Below are 20321 nucleotides of genomic sequence, written 5' to 3'. Positions count from 1 at the left end.
CTGGGCTGAGTCAATAAATCCATGACTGGCTGAGACAGCGGGTCAGGGCATGCCTTCAGAATTTGCCTCAAAAGTATTTTCAGTCAAGTCCTGCCAAGACATTAAAGTAAAAAAAGAAAAAAAACATTTTTTCTAGCAACCCCTCTCTCCCTGACTTGAGTGGTATTCAAAATCTTTAATGGCTGAGGACACGTAAACTTGCCAGCCTAGTAGTCACCGCTGGTCTGAAGATGGAAGCAGTGACAACCCTGCCTAATGCACGTGATGAGAAAGGCTAAGCAGGACCTCGGATTAGCCCAATACAGTTTCATCATAATTCCAGGAGCAACATGCAGGTCAAGGCTGGCTCTCCCTGACTTGAGGACAGCTAGGCATTTCAAACACAGTAGGCCAGTTCCCCCTCCCTCCCACTTGCTCGCCCTCCTGCTGCCCTCAGTCAGTCACTGTCATAGGACTGAAGGGCCTTGGGAAGCAAGTCAAAGGGGAAAATATGAACAAACTAGGGTGGAGAGAGGGTGGGGAGGGAGGGAGGACTGGGAAGAGGATTGCAATTTAGGCAATCTCCTAGTGGTACTGGAGAGACAGGAGAAAGGTTTCTGATTTTCAGAATTTCTAAACCTGACAGAGAGAGGGAAGAGAGAGAGAGAGACAGAGAGAGAGACAGAGAGACAGAGAGAGAGAGAGAGAGAGAGAGAGAGAGAGAGAGAGAGAGAGAGAGAGACGGACGGACAGACAGACAGACACAGACAGACAGAGAGAGAGAGAGAGAGAGAGAGAAAGGGGGGAGGGAGAGAGAGGTGCAAGCAAGTGTATGTGTACATATATATTGGCACACACATGAATAATTTCTTGTACATGTGTGAATATGCATGAATTTGTACACAAAGACACATTGACATATGCGTTTGTAATATATACACTGGAATTTCTTTTTCTTGGCTATATATGTTTGTTGCAAGGGGTTTTGTTTTTTTCCCCCAATAAGGGAGAAGGGGAGGGAGAACAAAACTGATTTTTGTTGTTTGGAACATAAATCTGAACGTTTAATCTGAAAAAGAAAGAGTTCTAGTGTCCCAGAGAGCGAGAACTCCTAGGAAATGAGTCTGAAGCAAACCTAAGATACAAACTTATTTGAGTCCTCTTTGCCCAAGTTAGAGCTGGGAGGAAACTTCATCTCTCCTCTCCACAAACTTTTGTGCCAACTCGTCCAAGTTCCCCAGGCAGCAGCCGCCCCGTGCCCGGGCTTGGCCACAGAAGCAGGGCTGCCTAAGCCTGGGCTGGATCCCCGGGGGGGTCTCGAGGGAGGCTGGGCGCTAACCCCGGCGCATGGGGCAGCGCGGGCACCTCCGGGCTGCACTCACCCGCGATGTCCCAGAGTTGCAGGCGCACTACGGTCTCCGGGTCCCACTGCAGAACTTTCAAGGCGAAGTCCACCCCGATGGTGGCCCGGTAGTGGGAGGAGAAGTTTTGGTGCACATAGCGCTTGATGATGCTGGTCTTGCCCACGCCCAGGTCGCCGATCACCAGCAGCTTGTAGAGATGCTCCCTCGGCGGGCTCTGCATCCTGGCACTGATCTCATGCCCCGCGCACCCTGCTCTGGAGGGGATGGACCCCGGCGTACGTGGGAGGGTGTGTGTGTGTGTGTGTGTGTGTGTGTGTGTGTGTGCACGCGTGTATGGAGGAGTGAGTCTGTGTGTGGCCGAGAGAAGCCGGGGGAGGAAGGGAAGAGAAGCGGGGAGGAGAGAGGAGGCGGGGCTCTGCTCCCCGGACCGCCCTGCCCACCCAGGGGCTCAATGCCCTCTAAAACGCCAAACTCAGTCTGGGCCCTAAGGGAAGTGAGGGGAAGGAGTGAGTCACACTGGAGCCCAGCACCGACGGGGCCCTGGGTGATGGAGGGGGTCCTTAAGCGCAAAGGGACAAGGAATGGGAGCTCCAGACGCCTTCCTCTGTCATTAACCTTTGTCTCTCTCCCCTTCTCCTGACTCCACTGAAGACCTCCTCTGATGTCTCGCTGTGGCCGGGAGGCGACCTTGTGTAGCGGGGGAGAGCAACCTTCTGCCCAGGCTGAGTTGAGTTCAACTGGAAGTCCCTGAAGATAGGTCTGCAAACCCTGTTCTGTCAAGTTTCTGGACGTCTTGTTCCTTGGTGGAATACCAGGGCTTGGCCGTCGCTGACAAGTTGCTAATCAAAGTCTCCCTCTTCTCAAGAGACAAGTAGACAGTGTGACTCACTTTGGTTTTTGAAAATAAAAGTTCACATAGGATGGAATTTCTAATCCTTGATCCAAACTGTAAGCAAATAACTTCATATTTTTCTATGCCTCACTATAAAATGTAGGTGATAGTGCTAATGTGTCAGAAGGCATCGCTAACTAAAATAATTAGGGATTATTTTATAAATATAAACTTTGTTCAGTCTTTCCCAACTGTTTATGACCCCATTTGGAATTTTCTTGGCAAACATACTGGAGTGGTTTGGCCTTTTCCTTCCCCAGCTCATTTTACAGATGAGGAAACTGAGGCAAACAGGGTTAAGTGACTTGTCCAGGGTTACACAGCTGGTAAGTGTCTGGGGCCAGATTTGAACTCAGGAAGACAAAATCCTTTCTGACTCTGTGCTATCACTCTGTCCTCCAGTAGAGGCAGACAATAACCTCATCCTGCATTTCTTTCTAAGGATTCTTTGTTGGGCCAGTAATTCACTTCTCTACCTAAGAGGTTACTCAGCTGTATTTATCTTTGCCAAAGTGAAAGACCTAAGGAATTATTCCTTAGTCCTAGTAAGTTCTTGATTATTTGTAAGAAATATCAGGAGACAGTGGTGAAATAGTGGCTAGAAGGCTAATCTTGGATGGAGGAACAACTGAGTTTAAATCTTGCCCCTGATATATGTTAACTCAGAGGTGGGGAACCTGTGGTCTGGAGGCCACATGTGGAGCCCTTGAAGTGGATTAAAGGCTGCATTTGAGGACTTAAAGGGACATATGTGGCCTCAAAGCCACAAGTTTCCCATCCCTGTGTTAGCTGGATAATCAAGGGCAGATGTCAACCTCTCAGTGCAGCAGATAATTTTGTCAAACTAAGTTTTGTAGTGCAGTTGTTGATCTACTTCTACGGATGCAGTTTCCTTAATGAGATTTGCCCACATCAGTGACATTACTACTCTGAGGGAAAAAAAGTTTAAATGACAGCCAGAAAATAATAATAACAATTCTGATACTAACAATAACAGATATTTGATTAGTGCCTTAGAGTTTACAAAGCACTTCATTATGTTTTTGATATGGAGGAGGGCACGGACAAGAGCAAAGATATGAACTGTTTTGTGTAAGGAGATAGGGCCAATTCTGCTTCAATTAACACCATTATTATTGGGGGGGACAGTCTTTTAAAAATACTAAGCTTAAAAACTGCTCTTCCTAAAAACTATTACATAGTTATCAGATGTGATATGCCCCCTGCAAATAAAAATGCCCCAGATCACTTTACTGATAGACCATCCTGGCAACTTAAAATGGTGTTAACCTATCTTTGCTTCAAATAGTTACTGTCCTTTAATCCATTCAAAGATCAGGCAATGCTCTTCCCTGCTTGTCTGGGACCTGTACTAACTTGCTTTGCAGATGACATCTGTCTTGGATGCAGGACTCCAACAGAGAATGTCAAACAGGAAATGACTTTTGTTTTATCTATGAAGAAGAAGGAAATGGGTTGTGAATCCGAAAACTTTAAAGGAATGATTGTAGATATTTTTGGGGATTTAGACTAAGTAAGCTCTTCTACAGAAGGAGAAAAGAGAAGTATTTACTTCTGTTACCTGAATTCTGATTAGTGTGATGGAAACTGAAGCAATGGGCAGAAGTAGTAAAGAATAAAAAGTGCTAGCGGAGGGGGGAGGGATTTAGGTTTGATGCAAGCAAAGTCTTTCTACCAATTGGAACTATCCAAAAGTGGGACGGGCTGTCTCAGAGATAGGTAATAACATTGTGGAGAGGATTCTTGTCCATGTATGGATTGATAACTATATCAGAACTTTAGGGTTTCTTGCATTTCTGAAATTCAATGAAAAACATAGAATATTCCCCAAATTTATCATTAGCAATAGTTTTGATCTCCATTGAAATTTTTTTGTTGTTTTTGAGATAATTGATTATTTGTCCCTCATATTAATGATTGATTATTCAATTAGGACCAGGATTTTTTCAGAAACCTGTAGGTTGTTCAGTCTCTGAAGAACATTGCTGATGATGAGATTGAATTAACTTTCTCCTCAATCAGGTCAGACCCCACCCAACCTTACAAGGAATTCAACCTATACAGGTATGAGTAGGGATAAATTCATTTGCTTAGATTGCCCAACTTCTGGCAATTTAGAAGTAAATGACATCATTAAAGTTACCTTCCCCCAGCCTTTCATTAGAATAGATCTTCCTCTCACTGTAAGGTGTAATTCTCACTAATTATTAATCAATCAGAGTTGATTGCCAGCCTTAGGAACACCCACTCTTCCAAGGGCATTTAAACTGTGAGCGCACCGCCATGATTTTGTCTTTGGCATTCGAGAATGTCATTGACACATTTTATTGGCAATATGCTGGCATTATTAATAAAGTGATTAATTACCAAGAAATTATGTCTCTTGAACTTTTTAGAGGTCACATTTTTTTAAGTTAGTATGGTACACTGGGAAGACCTGAGTCAGAGGACTTCATTCTCAATCTTGGCTCTTCTATTTAGCTATAAGATCTTTGATAAGTCAATTAGCCTCTCAGAATCCCAGTTTCATCTGTAAAATGATAGGGCAGACTAGATGACCTCTAAGATCCCCTCTAGCTCTAAATTTTATCATCTTTTTTCAAGAGATAGATTGGTATAGAGTAGAAGGAGCTCCAGATCTAGAGATAGAAGTTGACATCCTAACTTTGTCTTTTGTGAGTTGTGTTGCATGGGGGAAATTATTTAACTTGCCTGAACCTTACTTTCCCGTCTTTAAAAATGGGAATAATAATATTCATTTCCAGCTTTTTTCACTCCCTGATCAGCAATACCTCCTCACCAGTCTTGCCCATCTCTGTTCTGGCCCTGCCTTCCTGATTGGCAAGTCCCTGGATGACCATATCTTGAGGAGCTCCAGCCGTGCTTGCTTCATTCCCAGCTTGTCACTCTCTGGACTTCTGGATCACCCCCCAACAACATTACCCCCAGGTGGGCATCCTTCCCTCCTCCCTTTCTATTTCCTCTTTTTATTGTATCTTCCTCTATTAGTAATCCCTTTAGAATAAGGATCATCTTTTCTCTTTTGTATTTGTATCCTTAACACTTAGCACATAGCTGCTTAAAATTTTTCTGTTATCATATCTATCACCTACCAATTTATCTATCATTAATTATTTTATGAGCATCTAGGTGGCACAGTGGAGAGAGTGTTAGGCCTGGAGTCAGAAAGACTCATCTTCCTGAAATCAAATCTGACCTCCACACTCTTACTAGCTGTGAGACCCTGGACAAGTCACTTAACCCTGTTTGCCTCAGTTCCTCATCTACAAAATGAACTGGAGAAGGAACCAGCAAATTTCTCCCATACCCATACTTCTTCTAAGAAGACCCCAAATGGAGTCACAAAGAGTAAGATGCAACTGAAAATGAAGCAAAAAAAATATTTCATAGCAGTATTGTGCGAATCAAATGAGAGGCTATATTTGGTAAAAATCCTTTGTGACCAGTCATAGAAATATAGATATTTTATTATTATTACTATTTCAAGTGTTGCTCATTCTTTTGAAACATCAAATTCTAAGCTCTTTTTCCTTCCTCTGTCAGCCCACCATATGAGAGTGGTAATTAGGAATGAAGCAGCCCAAATTTAGATATCTGGGAATTGAAAAGGGGGGCAAAGGATATATCACTGACCCACCACGAATTGAGCTGATTCTCCTTCCATTTTGAAAAGACTTTGGAACTCAGGGAAGTATTCCACAGAGATGGAAAGTAGCTAAGGCTGAAAGTTATCATTCCAACCTGTGTGATAACAGGTAAAATATCAGGGCAGGTAAATGTGTCATGCTCAGTAATTAGTGGGTGAGGTTTCACAGAATCCCTGAAGCTCAGAGTCAGAAGAAACTTCAGATTACAGTATTCCAGATATCAAGCTGAAAGAGACCTAAGAAATCATCTCTTCCAGCCAGCTTATTTTACATCTCCAAAAACTGAGATCCAAAGAGATTGGGTCACACAGGTAATGCATGCAAAACATGTCATTTAGCTCCATCCAGCAAAGGTGGGCTCTGGTAGTCTCCTGGGGACTGCTGTTTGTTTGTTTTTTTAATCTTTCAAATGGTGATAATATTCACACTGATCTCACTAGGTTATAGTGAGAAAAATGCTTTGTAATCTTTAAGGTGTTGTTTAAATGTGAGTTCCTATCTAGTCCAATTTATCACCACATTTATTCAATAACTGCTTATTAAATACCTACTGTCAATAAACAATTTTCCTAAGCACCGAGAGAGATACCAAATGAAGATAAGGCTGAGACATTGCACTCACAAGTAAGATAAAAATACAGATATCTATAATAGCCAACATTATCTGACAGGTGCAATAGGGAGCCACAGGAAAAGCTTCCTGTGAATTCCTAGGGGAAAGGTCATTCCCAATGGGTTAGGATGAGGCTCAGGGAAAGCTTTTTGGAGAAGCTGATGTTTGAGCTGGATTTTAAAGGATAAATAATCAAAGAAGGATAGGGTTGAAGTTTCAGGCGCAGGGAAAAGTGATGAGCAAATACATACAGGCGCATGACATATTCAGGGAACAGAGAGTAGACTAGCTTGACTGGACCATCAAGTGCATAGAGTTTAGCAACATGAGATAAGATTGGGATGGTAAGATGATGCTAGCATATGATTTGAAGACCAAACAAAGGTGAGACTATGAAGTCACTAAGGATTGCCAGGCGGAGGAGTGGCATCAGGAGATTTACGATTAAGAAAGATTATTCTGGCAGCAACATGAGGGACACATTGGAGAGCGTCCAAGATTTCAAGCTTGTTGACCTGGGAGAATAATGGCCAACTTTACAATAAATAAGGAAGCCAGGAGGGGAAGCCAGTTTGGTGGCAACAAGAGGCTGAGTTTGATTACAGAGATGTCCAGGTTAAAGTGATAGTATTGCTACTTTACAAGAACAGAGTCACTCTAGTTTAGTAGAACAAATCCTGTCTGACTGGTTCTATGGTGTCCCACAGATTGTGCCACCCATGAAATGAGGACAGTGACTACTTGCAATGAATCCATTGATTGGGATCAGCAGGAGCAAGATGAGGAATTTTCCCAGAAACAAAGAAAGTAAAGACTAGACACAAGACCCCAGAAATAGTGAGCTCTCTAACTATGTCCAGGCCTGGCAACGAGGCAGTGCATTCATGGGACCCTAGGGAGCTAGAGAAGAAGCCATGGTCACAGGGCCTGTTATTAGGGAACCCAGCACCTCATAGGGAACAAAGAGCAAGAACAATTACAACAGATGTGCACCTCCTCTTCCTCCTTCTTATATTTTGAATTTCACCAAAAATATTTTGTAGAGATCTGTTTTCTTTCTTTTTATGTAAGCACCTGTATAACATCCTCAATTTTGCCTCCTGGTCCACAAAGCCTAGAGTATTTACTTTACAGCAACTATACTGGCCCCTTTTATATACTTCGGAAAGTGATGGAGCAAATGTTGCTAATACAGATTAAATTTGAAACTGTATCCTGCACACATTTTTTTTTTTTCTGGAGAACTAGCTGTTGAACTTTGCCAGCGTGCTACTGCCCAGTTGTCTTAATTTATCTCAATTATCTCCCACAAAAAGCCTCAAAGCAAAACTGTTTTCATATATATGATAAATATAGAGGTAAGCAGAAAAGCATAATGGATAAAGAGGTGGCTTAAGAGTCAGAAAGTTATGTGTTCGAATCCTGCCTCTGACACTCTGGTTATGTGATTTCAGGCAAGAGGCTTAACCTCTCAGTGTCTCCAGGCAACTTTATAAAACTCTAAGTTACAGAGAAAGTGCCATTCTGTCTTAGTAGAGGAAATTTCTTACCAAATTCTCTACACTGAGGAAATCCCAGGACAAGTAAAACGGAAAAACAATATGATACACACTTCACAGTGCTTTTAAGAGAAGCCTCAGGTCATGGTGATGCTGAAAAGCCAATAAAGAGGGTTAGAATGTGGCCATTGATGAGAACAAAGTATATAAAATACAATTGGCATAGCAGAAAAAAAAAACACACACAGACCAAAAAAAAAAAAAACCCAACTCTGCATAAGGCATCAGGAAACCCCAATCCAAGTCACTTACCCAAATGTGACCTTGCCCAAATCACTAATTCTTTCTAGACCTTAATGATCTCATTTGTAAAGATGGGATAGTCCTTTACCTGCCTAAAGATGTGGAGCTAGATTAGGTGATCCTTCTATTTCAGAGTTCTACTATAAGTAGAGATAAATATGTGGATAGTTGCTAGAGAGGTTAGGTCAATATAAGTCAGTCTGGGAAGGCAGCAGGAAATTTTAGAATGGAGAAGAATATTGCTTGGGAAGGAGCACTCCTACAGGGAGGGATATAGAAAGGATATAGGAAGAGAGTAGGAATCAGGGTGTAACAGAACATAAAGATACTAATTAGCAGGAGAGATTTGTTGGAAAGCCTTGAATCTGAGGAGTAAAGATTTCTATTTGGTGGAAAAGCTCTATAGAGCAGTTATGGGATTCAGAGCAAGGGAGTGACATGATTCAAATGTCACTGGGGGAAGATAAGCCTAATAGTTGTGCATAGTTGTGTATGGTGAAGATTGGACTAGGAGAGCCTTGGTCCATTAGGCAAAGAGGAGAGAAAAGTCAAAGCAGACTCTGAAACTATGAACACTGGTAGACAGGGGTGATGCTGTCTAATTCAGCTAGGTCTCTCCACCTATTGCAGTGGTCTCCAAAGTAGCAGAAGAGGAGGAAGGGAGTACCCTTAGGGGCTGTGGTTTTAAAGGAGCCAAGGTTTGACATGAAGAGTAGTGCCTAAAAGAATTAGAGATGGAGAAGATGTCACATCCCACCCTCCCTAGGATGACCAATTGTGAGGTTCATCTCCAAAAGAACCACACCTATTCTTCACCTGTTGTAGCCTTATACTCCTACATTCTTCCCAATGAAGTACAGTTCCAACATTTATTCTTTCTATGCTAACATTGACCTCTAAGGACAGGTATAACCATATCTCAACCAAGTATCTTTAACACTGCTATAGATCCTCTTTCCCTAGCCTCCACCAATGGGTTATTGAAAAAGCTGGGAGGTTTCTGGAGATTTTTTTTTAATGGGAAGTGGAGATTAAGGGGTAGCCTTTCTGAGTGTATATGGGTGGAAGACTAAATGTGTGTGTGTGAACACACACTCACACATATGAATTTGGTACTTTTTCAATCCAAGAACTTTATAAATATGCTCCCAAATGAATGATGAACTCTTTAATAAAAGCTTGTTGATTTTCTGATTTGGAAATTATCTATTCCTTTTCTCCCAGTTGAGTAGGCCTTAGGCTAAAGGGCCAAGGTCTCCGATTGTATCCTGGGCTGTCTTCAGTCATCCTGATGAATATCTGGTCACTGGATTCAGATGGCTCTAGAGGGGAAGTGAGGTTGGTGATCTGCACAGCCCTCCCTCACTCAAAACAAAGTCAAGTACAAGTCGTCATCATTTCTCTGATGTCATCATCCTCTTCGAAAATGAAAGACGAACACAACAATAACCAAGTGCACACATAAAGACAAAATTACTTATAGAGACATGTGATCAAAAATTTGGAGACTATTGCTCTAACAGGAAAAGATAAGACCTACAGAAAGAAATAGTTAAATGCCTAGTGAATCTGTAACTGGAGCTTCTGATATCAGAGGAATCCTATTCCTATGTTGATCCTTATTTCATCTACTCATGATTGATACATTCAGAGGTGGCTGGGGGCTCCTTACCTTAATGTATTTGTATATGCCTCCAGCTATAGCTAACTAGCTGATGCTTGGTACAGCCCTTCTGAACATCAACAAACTGATGCACATTCTAATTTTGGAACTGAACTGGGTTTCAGACATCCATTGTCAGAGAATCTTAGAGAGGGAAGGTACCTCAGAGACCAAGTAATCCAATCCTTATGCCAACTATAATATGCAACTGAACATTCCTGGAAGCCCTCTAGTGCTAAAATCCCAAGGACTTTCCAAAGCAGTCTGTTCCACTTTTAGCAATTTCTGGTCGCTAGTAAGTTTGTCTTGCCTTCCATAAAGACCATTTTTGCCTCTTTCAAATGTCCACACAATGCTGTCCATTCTGCCCTCTGGGCCAAAGCAGATTGTCATTTTTCCCTTCCACAAGAAAACCTTTCAGATATAGTACTTGAAGATTATTAGGTATCTTTCAGCACCCTCCCTCCTCTGCCAACCCAGTGTCTCTTTTCTAAGCTAATCATCCTTCAATAGTTTTCATTTAGAATTCACCACCAAAATGCCAACCTCCCTGAACACCAGACCCGCTTCATACCCCAGTACTTGTTGCCCAAGTGCCTCCAGACTCCAGATCCTCCCAATGGCAAAAAACTAAACCAAATCAAATCAAACAAAAACAACCTTTTCCTTCTGTTGCAAACAAATGGAGGTTTATACACTTCTCAGAGCTGTGCCTCTGTAGAACTTGGTCAGAACTGCTGCTGAAATAAATGTTGTATTTCAAGCTACCCTAGAACACCCTCTGCCCATGGAACCCAGAAAAGCTCTGAACAACCCACTGTGGAGAACAGCAGGCCAGCCAAAACATCACAGCTTAGGGTAGCCAGGACCACATTCTCTCCTCTCTTCAAAGACTCTTACTTTCCAGCCAGGGGATTAGGTAGATGTTCTCCTGCTTGCTGAGGGAAAGAAGTAGGTCAAATAAAAAATAATTGAAGATGAAGGAGATTTTCACAGTTTCAACTAGGCTAAGAAGATTATGTGTATTCTAAGTATAATCATGGTTGTAGATTTATTTCTGGTTAAGGTTCACACTGAAGTCATAAGTCACTGGAGGCAAATGGGGTTTTTTATTCACTTCAGAGAGGCAACAGCCCCTTCTTATCTGCTAGTTTCTAATTGGCTAACTTCTATCTAATTTTTATGGGACTGGAGATTTTAAAGACAAAGGAAGAAAACAACTAGGAAAAGATTTTACAACTGGTCCCATTAAACTATTATTTCTACCGGACTGAAACCAATGGCCATATTACATACAGCTAAAACTGTGAATAGTGCAAATTTGAATATATGCAACCACTGCACTGGATTCTTTATTCCTACTATCATTATTTGCACTAATTAAGATCTAGCTTTAGTCTAATTTAGATATAGAAGCCTTTCATTGGTCTCAATAAAATGGCACCTATTTAAAGTATGTCGATTTGAATCAAGATCATACATGTAGAGGTGAAAGGCATTTTAGAGGTTACTAATCCAACATTCTCATTTTTCAGATGAAGCAACTAAGGCCCAGATGGTAACTTGCCTAAAGTCACACAGGAACTGGGTATCAGAGGGTAGATTTGAGCCTAGATCTACCAAACTCAAACTCCATTGGTTTTGTGCATTTCCATACACCATGCTCTAGTGAAAAGAGTATTTGATTTGAAAACAAAAATTCTTGGCTTCCTGTTCCAGTTCTACTAATCTATGTACACTTAGCACAATCACTTGGCTTCTCTGGGCCTCAGTTTCTTTATTGGCAAAATGGAGTTCAACTAGTTGATTCTTAAGATTCCTCCCAACTCAGAACTCTATGAACTACTAAAATGGAATATATATATACATATATACACACACACACACACACATATATGTGTGTGTATGTATACACACATATGTATGTATGTATATGCAAACTTTTTTCTTCAAATATATTCCTTCCCTTTACTTCCCTACTGAGAAAGTTATTGCTTGTAACGAAGAAAACAAGAGAAAAAACCCAGCAACATGAACCAAACACATCGTCCAAGTCTAACTATGCATAACATGTTTTATTATATCCCCTTAATAACTAGACTAGACATAGGTGCTTACCAAGTAAGTAAATGGTTTTTCTTTGTGAGACTCAACAGTAAGTGGCTCAACTATGCAGAAATTTGAAAAGGATCAACTATGTAATTTGCAATTCTAAAAAAAAAATGGGCTATGAAATGCTTTTCAATTTCACTTGTTTAGATAAGAGAAATCCATTTAGTTTAAAGCATAAATAAATCCAAACAAGATTTAAAGGTGAATTAGTATAAGGTCTTTGTAATTTTCACCTTTGGGTTTAAGACAAGTTTTTAAAATACACAATCACCAATATCTTAATGAAAAAATTTGTCCCATTTCTTTTCTCTATCATATTACTTAAAAAATAGGATACCCAAGAAAGAAGCATTTTTAGGAATAAATAATATAATATAAATTGCTTTAGAAAAGGGATCAACATTGATTCTTCTAAAAATGATCTTCAGTGTCATCATATCTGTTTTTCAGAGATTCAGGCCCTCCCCTAAAATACCAGTGTTAATAAAACATCTTTATGGTAGTTCAGACATAATAATTTAACATATGCTAATTTATTACAACTACCATACTTTGTACTTAATATTTTTTCATCTTGAGTATTTCAAGACATTTCACACATGTTAAAGTTCAAGGGTTTTATATATATACACACACACACATATACACATGTATGTATGTATATACACATGTGTATGTATATATCTGTGTAATTACATATATATACATATATGTGTGTACATATATACATATATGTGTGTGTATATGTGTATATACGAAAGATTTAAGCTGGGACGATATACAGCTGAAACATTCTTGAGTAGGAGAGAGGGAGTGGAATTAGCGTTAAAATATTGGAGTTCTCTGGTTGCAATCTCATATTTAAGAGGCACTAAATTAGCACGTTTTTTTATTTCATACAGGCTCTAAAGCATAATTAGGTATTTTGTTTCCTTCTAGTTGTTTTAGCAGTTGGCAAAATAGTGGATCTGATTACTCATAATTGATAACTCTTAAGCATCAAGAAAGCCAAACCATTTGCAGATATCATCCTGAATGTAACTGACCCACTTTAGAGATGTGACTTCTTACCTAATTTGAAATCAAAATTTAAATATTTATTTAAAATTAAATTATTATAGGACTAACTGTATAACTAGCCAGTCTATGCACTATGGACACTGCAGATAACCTAGCATCTCTTCCCACTTCCTTGATGAAATGTCCTTGAAGCAGTACAGTATAGTGGGGAAAACAGAGAATTCATAGTCAAAGAATCTCAGTTAGAACCCTGATTTTTACTTATTACCTCTGAGTATGTCATCTCTTCTTTTGGGGCCTCAGTTTCTCCTAGAAAATGACAGGTTTGGACTGGATTAACACTGAAGGACTCTTAGCTCTATGTCTCTTAATGACATGCATTTAACCCTTTCAGATAATCTTTGTATACTTGCCTTCTTGATTAATCCCTCCAGTGGAACAGCTAGGTGGTATAGTGGATAGAGCACCAGTGCAGGAGTCAGGAGCACCTGAGTTCAAATCTCACCTCAGACACTTGTCACTCACTAGCTATGTGACCTTGGGCAAGTCACTTAACCCCAGTTGCCTCATCCTGGGTCATCTCCAGTCATCCAGATGGGTCTGGAGGAGAAGTGAGGCTGGTGACCTGCACAGCCCTCCCTCACTCAAAACAAAGTCAAGCGCAAATCATGTCATTATTTCTCTCATGGCATGGTCTTCTTCGGTAATGAAGGAAGAACACACGTCCAGTCCCTCCAGTAAAGAGTTCCCCCCATATGGAAATGAACTTCCTCCTTTTACTCTTTCATTATATTCCTCATAAGAGTCAGAATCAGCCATGCAGGCTGGTGAGAGATAAGCAGGGACAGATGGGAATTGGAATGGTCACAAAGACTGGGAGGGTTTTTTTTTTTTTAATTTCTTTTTTTAAATTTTTTTAAAATTTATTTATTTAACTTTTAACATTCATTTTCACAAAATTTTCAGTTCCAAATTTTCTGCACATTTGTCACCTCCCCCCACCCCAAAACACCGAGCATTCTAATTGCCCCTATTCTTCTATCATCCCTCCCTTCCCCTGACCCCAACTATTCTTTTCTCCTGTAGGGCCAGATAACTTTCTACACCCCATTACCTGTATTTCTTATTTCCTAGTAGCAAGAACAGTATTTGACAGTTGTTCCTACAACTTTGAGATCCAACTTTTCTTCATCCCTCCCTCCCCACCTATTCCCTTTGGAAGGCAAGCAATTCAACATATGCCATATCTCTGTAGTTTTGCAAATGACTTCCATAATAGTCATGTTGGGTAAGACTAACTATATTTCCCTCCATCCTATCCTGCTCCTCATTGTTTCTATTCTGTCTTTTGATCCTGTCCCTCTCCAGGAGTGTTGACTTCAAATTGCTCCCTCCTCCCACTGCCCTCCCTTCCATCATCCCCTCCACCCTGCATATCCCCTTCTCCCCCACTTTCCTGTATTATAAGATAGGTTTTAATACCAAAATGAGTGTGCATTTTATTCCTTCCTTTAGTCGAATGTGATGAGAGTAAACTTCATGTTTTTCTCTCACCTCCCCTCTTTTTCCCTCCACTAAAAAGTATTTTGCTTGCCTCCTTTATGAGAGATAATTTGCCCCGTTCCATTTCTCCCTTTCTCCTCCCATATATTTCTCTCTCACCACTTAATTTCCTTTTTTAAAATATGATCCCATCCTATTCAATTCACTCTGTGCTGTCTCTGTGTGTGTGTATGTATGTGTGCATGTGTGCATGTGTGTGTGTGTGTGTGTGTGTGTGTAATCCCACCAACTACCCAGATACTGAAAAGTTTCAAGAGTTACAAATATTGTCTTTCCATGTAGGAATGTAAACAGTTCAACTTTAGTAAGTCCTTTATGACTTCTCTTTGCTGTTTACCTTTTCATGCTTCTCTTCATTCTTGTGTTTGAAAGTCAAATTTTCTTTTCAGCTCTGGTCTTTTCATCAAGAATGCTTGAAAGTCGTCTATTTCATTGAAAGACCATTTTTACCCCTGAAGTATTATACTCAGTTTTGCTGGGTAGGTGATTCTTGGTTTTAGTCCTAGTTCCTTTGACTTCTGGAATATCCTATTCCACGCCCTTCGATCCCTTAATGTAGAAGCTGCTAGATTTTGTGTTATCCTGATTGTATTCCCACAATACTTGAATTGTTTCTTTCTAGCTGCTTGCAATATTTTCTCCTTGACCAGGGAACTCTGGAATTTGGCCACAATGTTCCTAGGAGTTTCTCTTTTTGGATCTCTTTCAGGCAGTGTTCTGTGGATTCCTTGAATAGTTATTTTGCCCTCTGGTTCTAGAATCTCAGGGCAGTTTTCCTTGATAATTTCATGAAAGATGATGTCTAGGCTCTTTTTTTTGATCATGGCTTTCAGGTAGGCCCATAATTTTTAAATTGTCTCTCCTGGATCTTTTTTCCAGGTCAGTTGTTTTTCCAATGAGATATTTCACATTATCTTCCATTTTTTCATTCTTTTGGTTTTGTTTTGTGATTTCTTGGTTTCTCATAAAGTCATTAGCCTCCATGTGTTCCATTCTAATTTTGAAAGAACTATTTTCTTCAGTGAGCTTTTGAACCTCCTTTTCCATTTGGCTAATTCTGCTTTTGAAAGCATTCTTCTCCTCATTGGCTTTTTGAACCTCTTTTGCCAATTGAGTTAGCCTATTTTTCAAGGTGTTATTTTTTTCAGCATTTTTTGGGTCTCCTCTAGCAGGGTGTTGACCTCTTTTTCATGCTTTTCTTGCATCTCTCTTTTCTCTTCCCAGTTTTTCCTCCACCTCTCTAACTTGATTTTCAAAATCCTTTTTGAGCTCTTCCATGGCCTGAGCCCATTGAATATTTATTTTGGATGTTTGGGATACAGAAGCCTTGAATTCTATGTCTTTCCCTGATGGTAAGCACTGTTATTCTTCATCAAAAAGGATGGGAGGAGATATCTGTTCATCAAGAAAGTAACCTTCTATAGTCTTATTTTTTTTTCCCTTTTCTGGGCATTTTCCCAGCCAGTTACTTGACTTCTGAGTGTCCTCTCCACACCCACCATGCCTCCAGATCTGCCCAGCTATGGCTTAGGGGCTGAGATTCAAATGCTGCTTCCCAGCCTCAGGGCTTTTGGTGGGGGTAGGGCTGTTATTCAGTGTGGGATTAAGTTCAGCTGCTCAGGTAGGGGCAGGTCCGCTACATGGGGCTCAGTTCCCTCAGGGGGTTTATGGGGAGACCTTCAACAATGGATCCGGGTCCCTGCCTGCTTTGGGAGCCCTTGTCCTCTGCTTCCTCTGCTGCTGCATCCCGAGGGGGCCTGAGTTATGGGGACACCCTGCTCCCCTCTTGGGGAGCCAAAAAGATTCTCTCACTCACCTTTGGCTCCTGTGGGTGGAGGGACCTGCATAGATGCTGGAGATTCTGTCCCTGAAGCCTGCTCGGATCTTCTGCTCTTGGTGCTGCATGGCCAAGGCAGGGCTGGGCTCTGCTCCAGGTCGGTGCAGATGGACCTTTCACGTTGGTTTTTCAAGTCTCTCTGGAACAGAGATCTCGTCTGCTCTGTTCTGTGCCTTCTGCTGCTCCAAAATTTGTTGGGAGTTCTTCTTTACAGGTATTTTATGGGCTGAAGAGAGGGAGTTTTAGAGTATGTTGTACTTCACCAGGAATGGATGTACCCAAGAGAGCCATACTGGTAATAACCTAGTATTTTTTCACTTTTTTTCTCAGTGTTGAGGCATGTGAACAAGGATCAACAATGGCCTACTGACCTCTAGAAACTGTCTTGGGCCTTGCTCACCCGATTTATTGAGATGGCTTAATCAGAGAGGTAGCATAATGTAGTCCAAAGAGCCCTGGCACTTGAAATTAGGAGACCTGGATCAAGATAATAATTCAGGTACTACCTTCCAGTTGGTATTATTTAAAGGTTTATAAAACTACGAGGTATTATATAAATAGGTGGTGTTACAATGAAGGTTATGGTTATGTTCAAGACAATGATGATACTTATTGCTGAAGGTAAGGGATAGAATTGGACAGAGGCCATTGTGCTTCTCCACCTAATGCATATCATTGCTTTCACCCTTTTTTCATTGTTATTCATGTGAGCTATTATAATATTCACCTTAAATTTATGCTGTCCTTTCCTTTTCTGATTTGAACGTTTAGTCACATTTAAATGTTTCCTTTCTATGCTAGTACTAAAAACAGCTGATTTAAGACGTTCACTGAGAACAATGACAATTGATCAATCAATCTTTACTAAGTGTGTACTATGTGTCAGGTACTGTGCTAAGCTCTGGGAATACATCTGGCAATTCCCAGGTTCTTGGAGCTTGGTCAGAAATCAAAGATGCCAAGTTCATCCATTATAACCTAGGCCATCACCAGTCACCTTGACTTTTGCCTTGCCACTGGACTTTGATGACTTTGGAAGAAAGAGCGAGGCTAATGACTTTGTGCAACCCTGTCTCACTTAAATCTAATTTACCCATAAGTCAAGACATCATCCTTGTAATGCCATTGATGAATCATAAACAATAACATAATAAGTGCCTAATAAATATGTCATTTATTCATGTATGGGGCATAGTAGAGACTTGGTAAGTGCTTATTGATTGACAGGATCTGACAAAGCTTGCCTTTCACTGGTGTCACCTCTACAAACTATGATGAGGAATCAGATTCAGCCCCCTGCCATTAGGGCCTGTCACTCCTTCTGATTAGAGAGATGGAGGGTAAACATCAGAGAAACCCCCAGATCCTCCACTTAATGAGGGTGCCCACGGCAACCATCTCACCATTTCCCACTGGCCTGCAGAACTTCCTCATATTCTTACCAGGTACCCTCCTCCTCCCTTCCTAGTTTTACTCCTTTCAAAGTATTATCTTCCCTTGTTTGATTGTTTTTGAGGACAAGGAATGTCATTTGTCTTTCTTTGTATCCTCAGCCCTTGGCAAAGTGTCTGGCACATAGTAGGCACTTTCTTCAAAAAAAAAAATTATTTATTTATTTATTTAACTTTTATCATTCATTTTAACAAAATTTTGGGCTCCAAATTTTCTCCCCTTTTGTCCCCTCCCCCCACCCCAAAGCACAGAGCATTCTAATTGCCCCTATCACCAATCTGCTCTCTCTTCTATCATCCCTCTCTGCCCTTGTCTCCATCTTCTCTTTTGTCCTGTAGGGCCAAATAACTTTCAATACCCCTTTACCTGTATTTCTTATTTCCTAGTGGCAAGAACAGTACTCAACAGTTGTTCCTAAAACTTTGAGTTCCAACTTCTCTTCCTCCCTCCCTCCCCACCCCTTCCCTTTGGAAGGCAAGCAATTCAATATAGGCCAATTCTGTGTAGTTTTGCAAATGACTTACATAATAGTCATGTTGGGTAAGACTAACTATATTTCCCTCCATCCTATCTTGCCCCTCATTGCTTCTATTCTCTCTTTGGATTCTGTCCCTCCCCATGAGTGTCAACCTCAAATTGGTCCCTCCTCCCACTGCCCTCCCTTCTATCATCCCCCCCACCCTGATTATCCCCTTATCCCCCACTTTCCTGTATTGCAAGATAGGTTTTCATACCAAAATGAGTATGCATTTTATTCCTTCCTTTAGTGGAATGTGATGAGAGTAAACTTCATATTTTTCTCTCACCTCCCCTCTTTATCCCTCCACTAATAAGTCTTTTGCTTCCCTCTTTTATGAGAGATAATTTGGCCCATTCCATTTCTCCCTTTCTCCTCTCAATATAATTCTCTCTCACTGCTTGATTTCATTTTTTAAAGATATGATCCCATCCTCTTCAATTCATTCTGTGCACTCTGTTTCTATGTGTGTGTGCGTGTGTGTGTGCATGTGTGTGTGTAATCCTACCCAGTACCCAGATACTGAATAGTTTCAAGAGTTACAAATATTGTCTTTCCATGTAGGAATGTAAACAGTTCAACTTTTATAAGTCCTTTATGACTTCTCTTTGCTGTTTACCTTTTCATGCTTCTCTTCATTCTTGTGTTTGAAAGTCAAATTTTCTTTTCAGCTCTGGTCTTTTCATCAAGAATGCTTGAAAGTCCTCTATTTCAATGAAAGACCAATTTTTCCCCTGAAGTATTATACTCAGTTTTGCTGGGTAGGTGATTCTTGGTTTTAGTCCTAGTTCCTTTGACTTCTGGAATATCCTATTCCATGCCCTTTGATCCCTTAATGTAGAAGCTGCTAGATCTTGTGTTATCCTGATTGTATTTCCACAATACTTGAATTGTTTCTTTCTAGCTGCTTGCAATATTTTCTCCTTGACCAGGGAACTCTGGAATTTGGCCACAATATTCCTAGGAGTTTCTCTTTTTGGATCTCTTTCAGGCAGTGTTCTGTGGATTCCTTGAATAGTTATTTTGCCCTCTGGTTCTAGAATCTCAGGGCAGTTTTCCTTGATAATTTCATGAAAGATGATGTCTAAGCTCTTTTTTTGATCATGGCTTTCAGGTAGGCCCATAATTTTTAAATTGTCTCTCCTGGATCTTTTTTCCAGGTCAGTTGTTTTTCCAATGAGATATTTCACATTATCTTCCATTTTTTCATTCTTTTGGTTTTGTTTTGTGATTTCTTGGTTTCTCATAAAGTCATTAGCCTCCATGTGTTCCATTCTAATTTTGAAAGAACTATTTTCTTCAGTGAGCTTTTGAACCTCCTTTTCCATTTGGCTAATTCTGCTTTTGAAAGCATTCTTCTCCTCATTGGCTTTTTGAACCTCTTTTGCCAATTGAGTTAGCCTATTTTTCAAGGTGTTATTTTCTTCAGCATTTTTTTGGGTCTCCTTTAGCAGGGTGTTTACTTGGTTTTCATGCTTTGCTTGCATGTCTCTCATTGCTCTTCCCAGTTTTTCCTCCACCTCTCTAACTTGATTTTCAAAATCCTTTTTGAGCTCTTCCATGGCCTGAGCCCATGGTATATTTATTTTGGATGTGTGGGGTACAGAAGCCTTGATTTCTATGTCTTTCCCTGATAGTAAGCACTGTTCTTCCTCATCAGAAAGGAAGGGAGGAAAGACCTGTTCATCAAGAAAGTAACCTTCTATAGTCTTATTTTTTTCCCCTTTTCTGGGCATTTTCCCAGCCAGTTACTTGACTTCTGAGTATTCTCTTCACACCCACTTTGCCTCCAGATCCTCCCAGCCAGTGCTTGGGGTC

General features: G+C 40.6%; 1 protein-coding gene and 1 long non-coding RNA gene across 2 annotated transcripts in view; one reads left to right on the top strand and one right to left on the bottom strand.

Annotated features, from left to right (window-relative positions):
• Positions 1–2263, bottom strand: part of RAB38 (RAB38, member RAS oncogene family) — a 55300-nt gene extending 53037 nt beyond the window's left edge. Inside the window, exon 1 of the mRNA XM_072610606.1 lies at positions 1362–2263. Coding sequence (XP_072466707.1) covers positions 1362–1563 — 202 coding nt within the window. The 5' untranslated portion in view covers positions 1564–2263. The remainder of the gene's footprint in view (positions 1–1361) is intronic.
• On the top strand, positions 2204–5757 carry LOC140505049 (uncharacterized). Its single transcript, XR_011967329.1, has 3 exons — positions 2204–2291; positions 5022–5205; positions 5407–5757. It is a non-coding gene; the product is annotated as an uncharacterized lncRNA (long non-coding RNA).
• Positions 5758–20321: the final 14564 nt, after the last annotated feature.

This window comes from Notamacropus eugenii, chromosome 5 (genome assembly GCF_028372415.1).
Source record: "Notamacropus eugenii isolate mMacEug1 chromosome 5, mMacEug1.pri_v2, whole genome shotgun sequence".
Lineage (NCBI taxonomy): Eukaryota > Metazoa > Chordata > Mammalia > Diprotodontia > Macropodidae > Notamacropus > Notamacropus eugenii.
The sequence above is the reverse complement of the archived record's forward strand: the minus strand, read 5'-3'. Positions and strand labels throughout refer to the sequence as shown.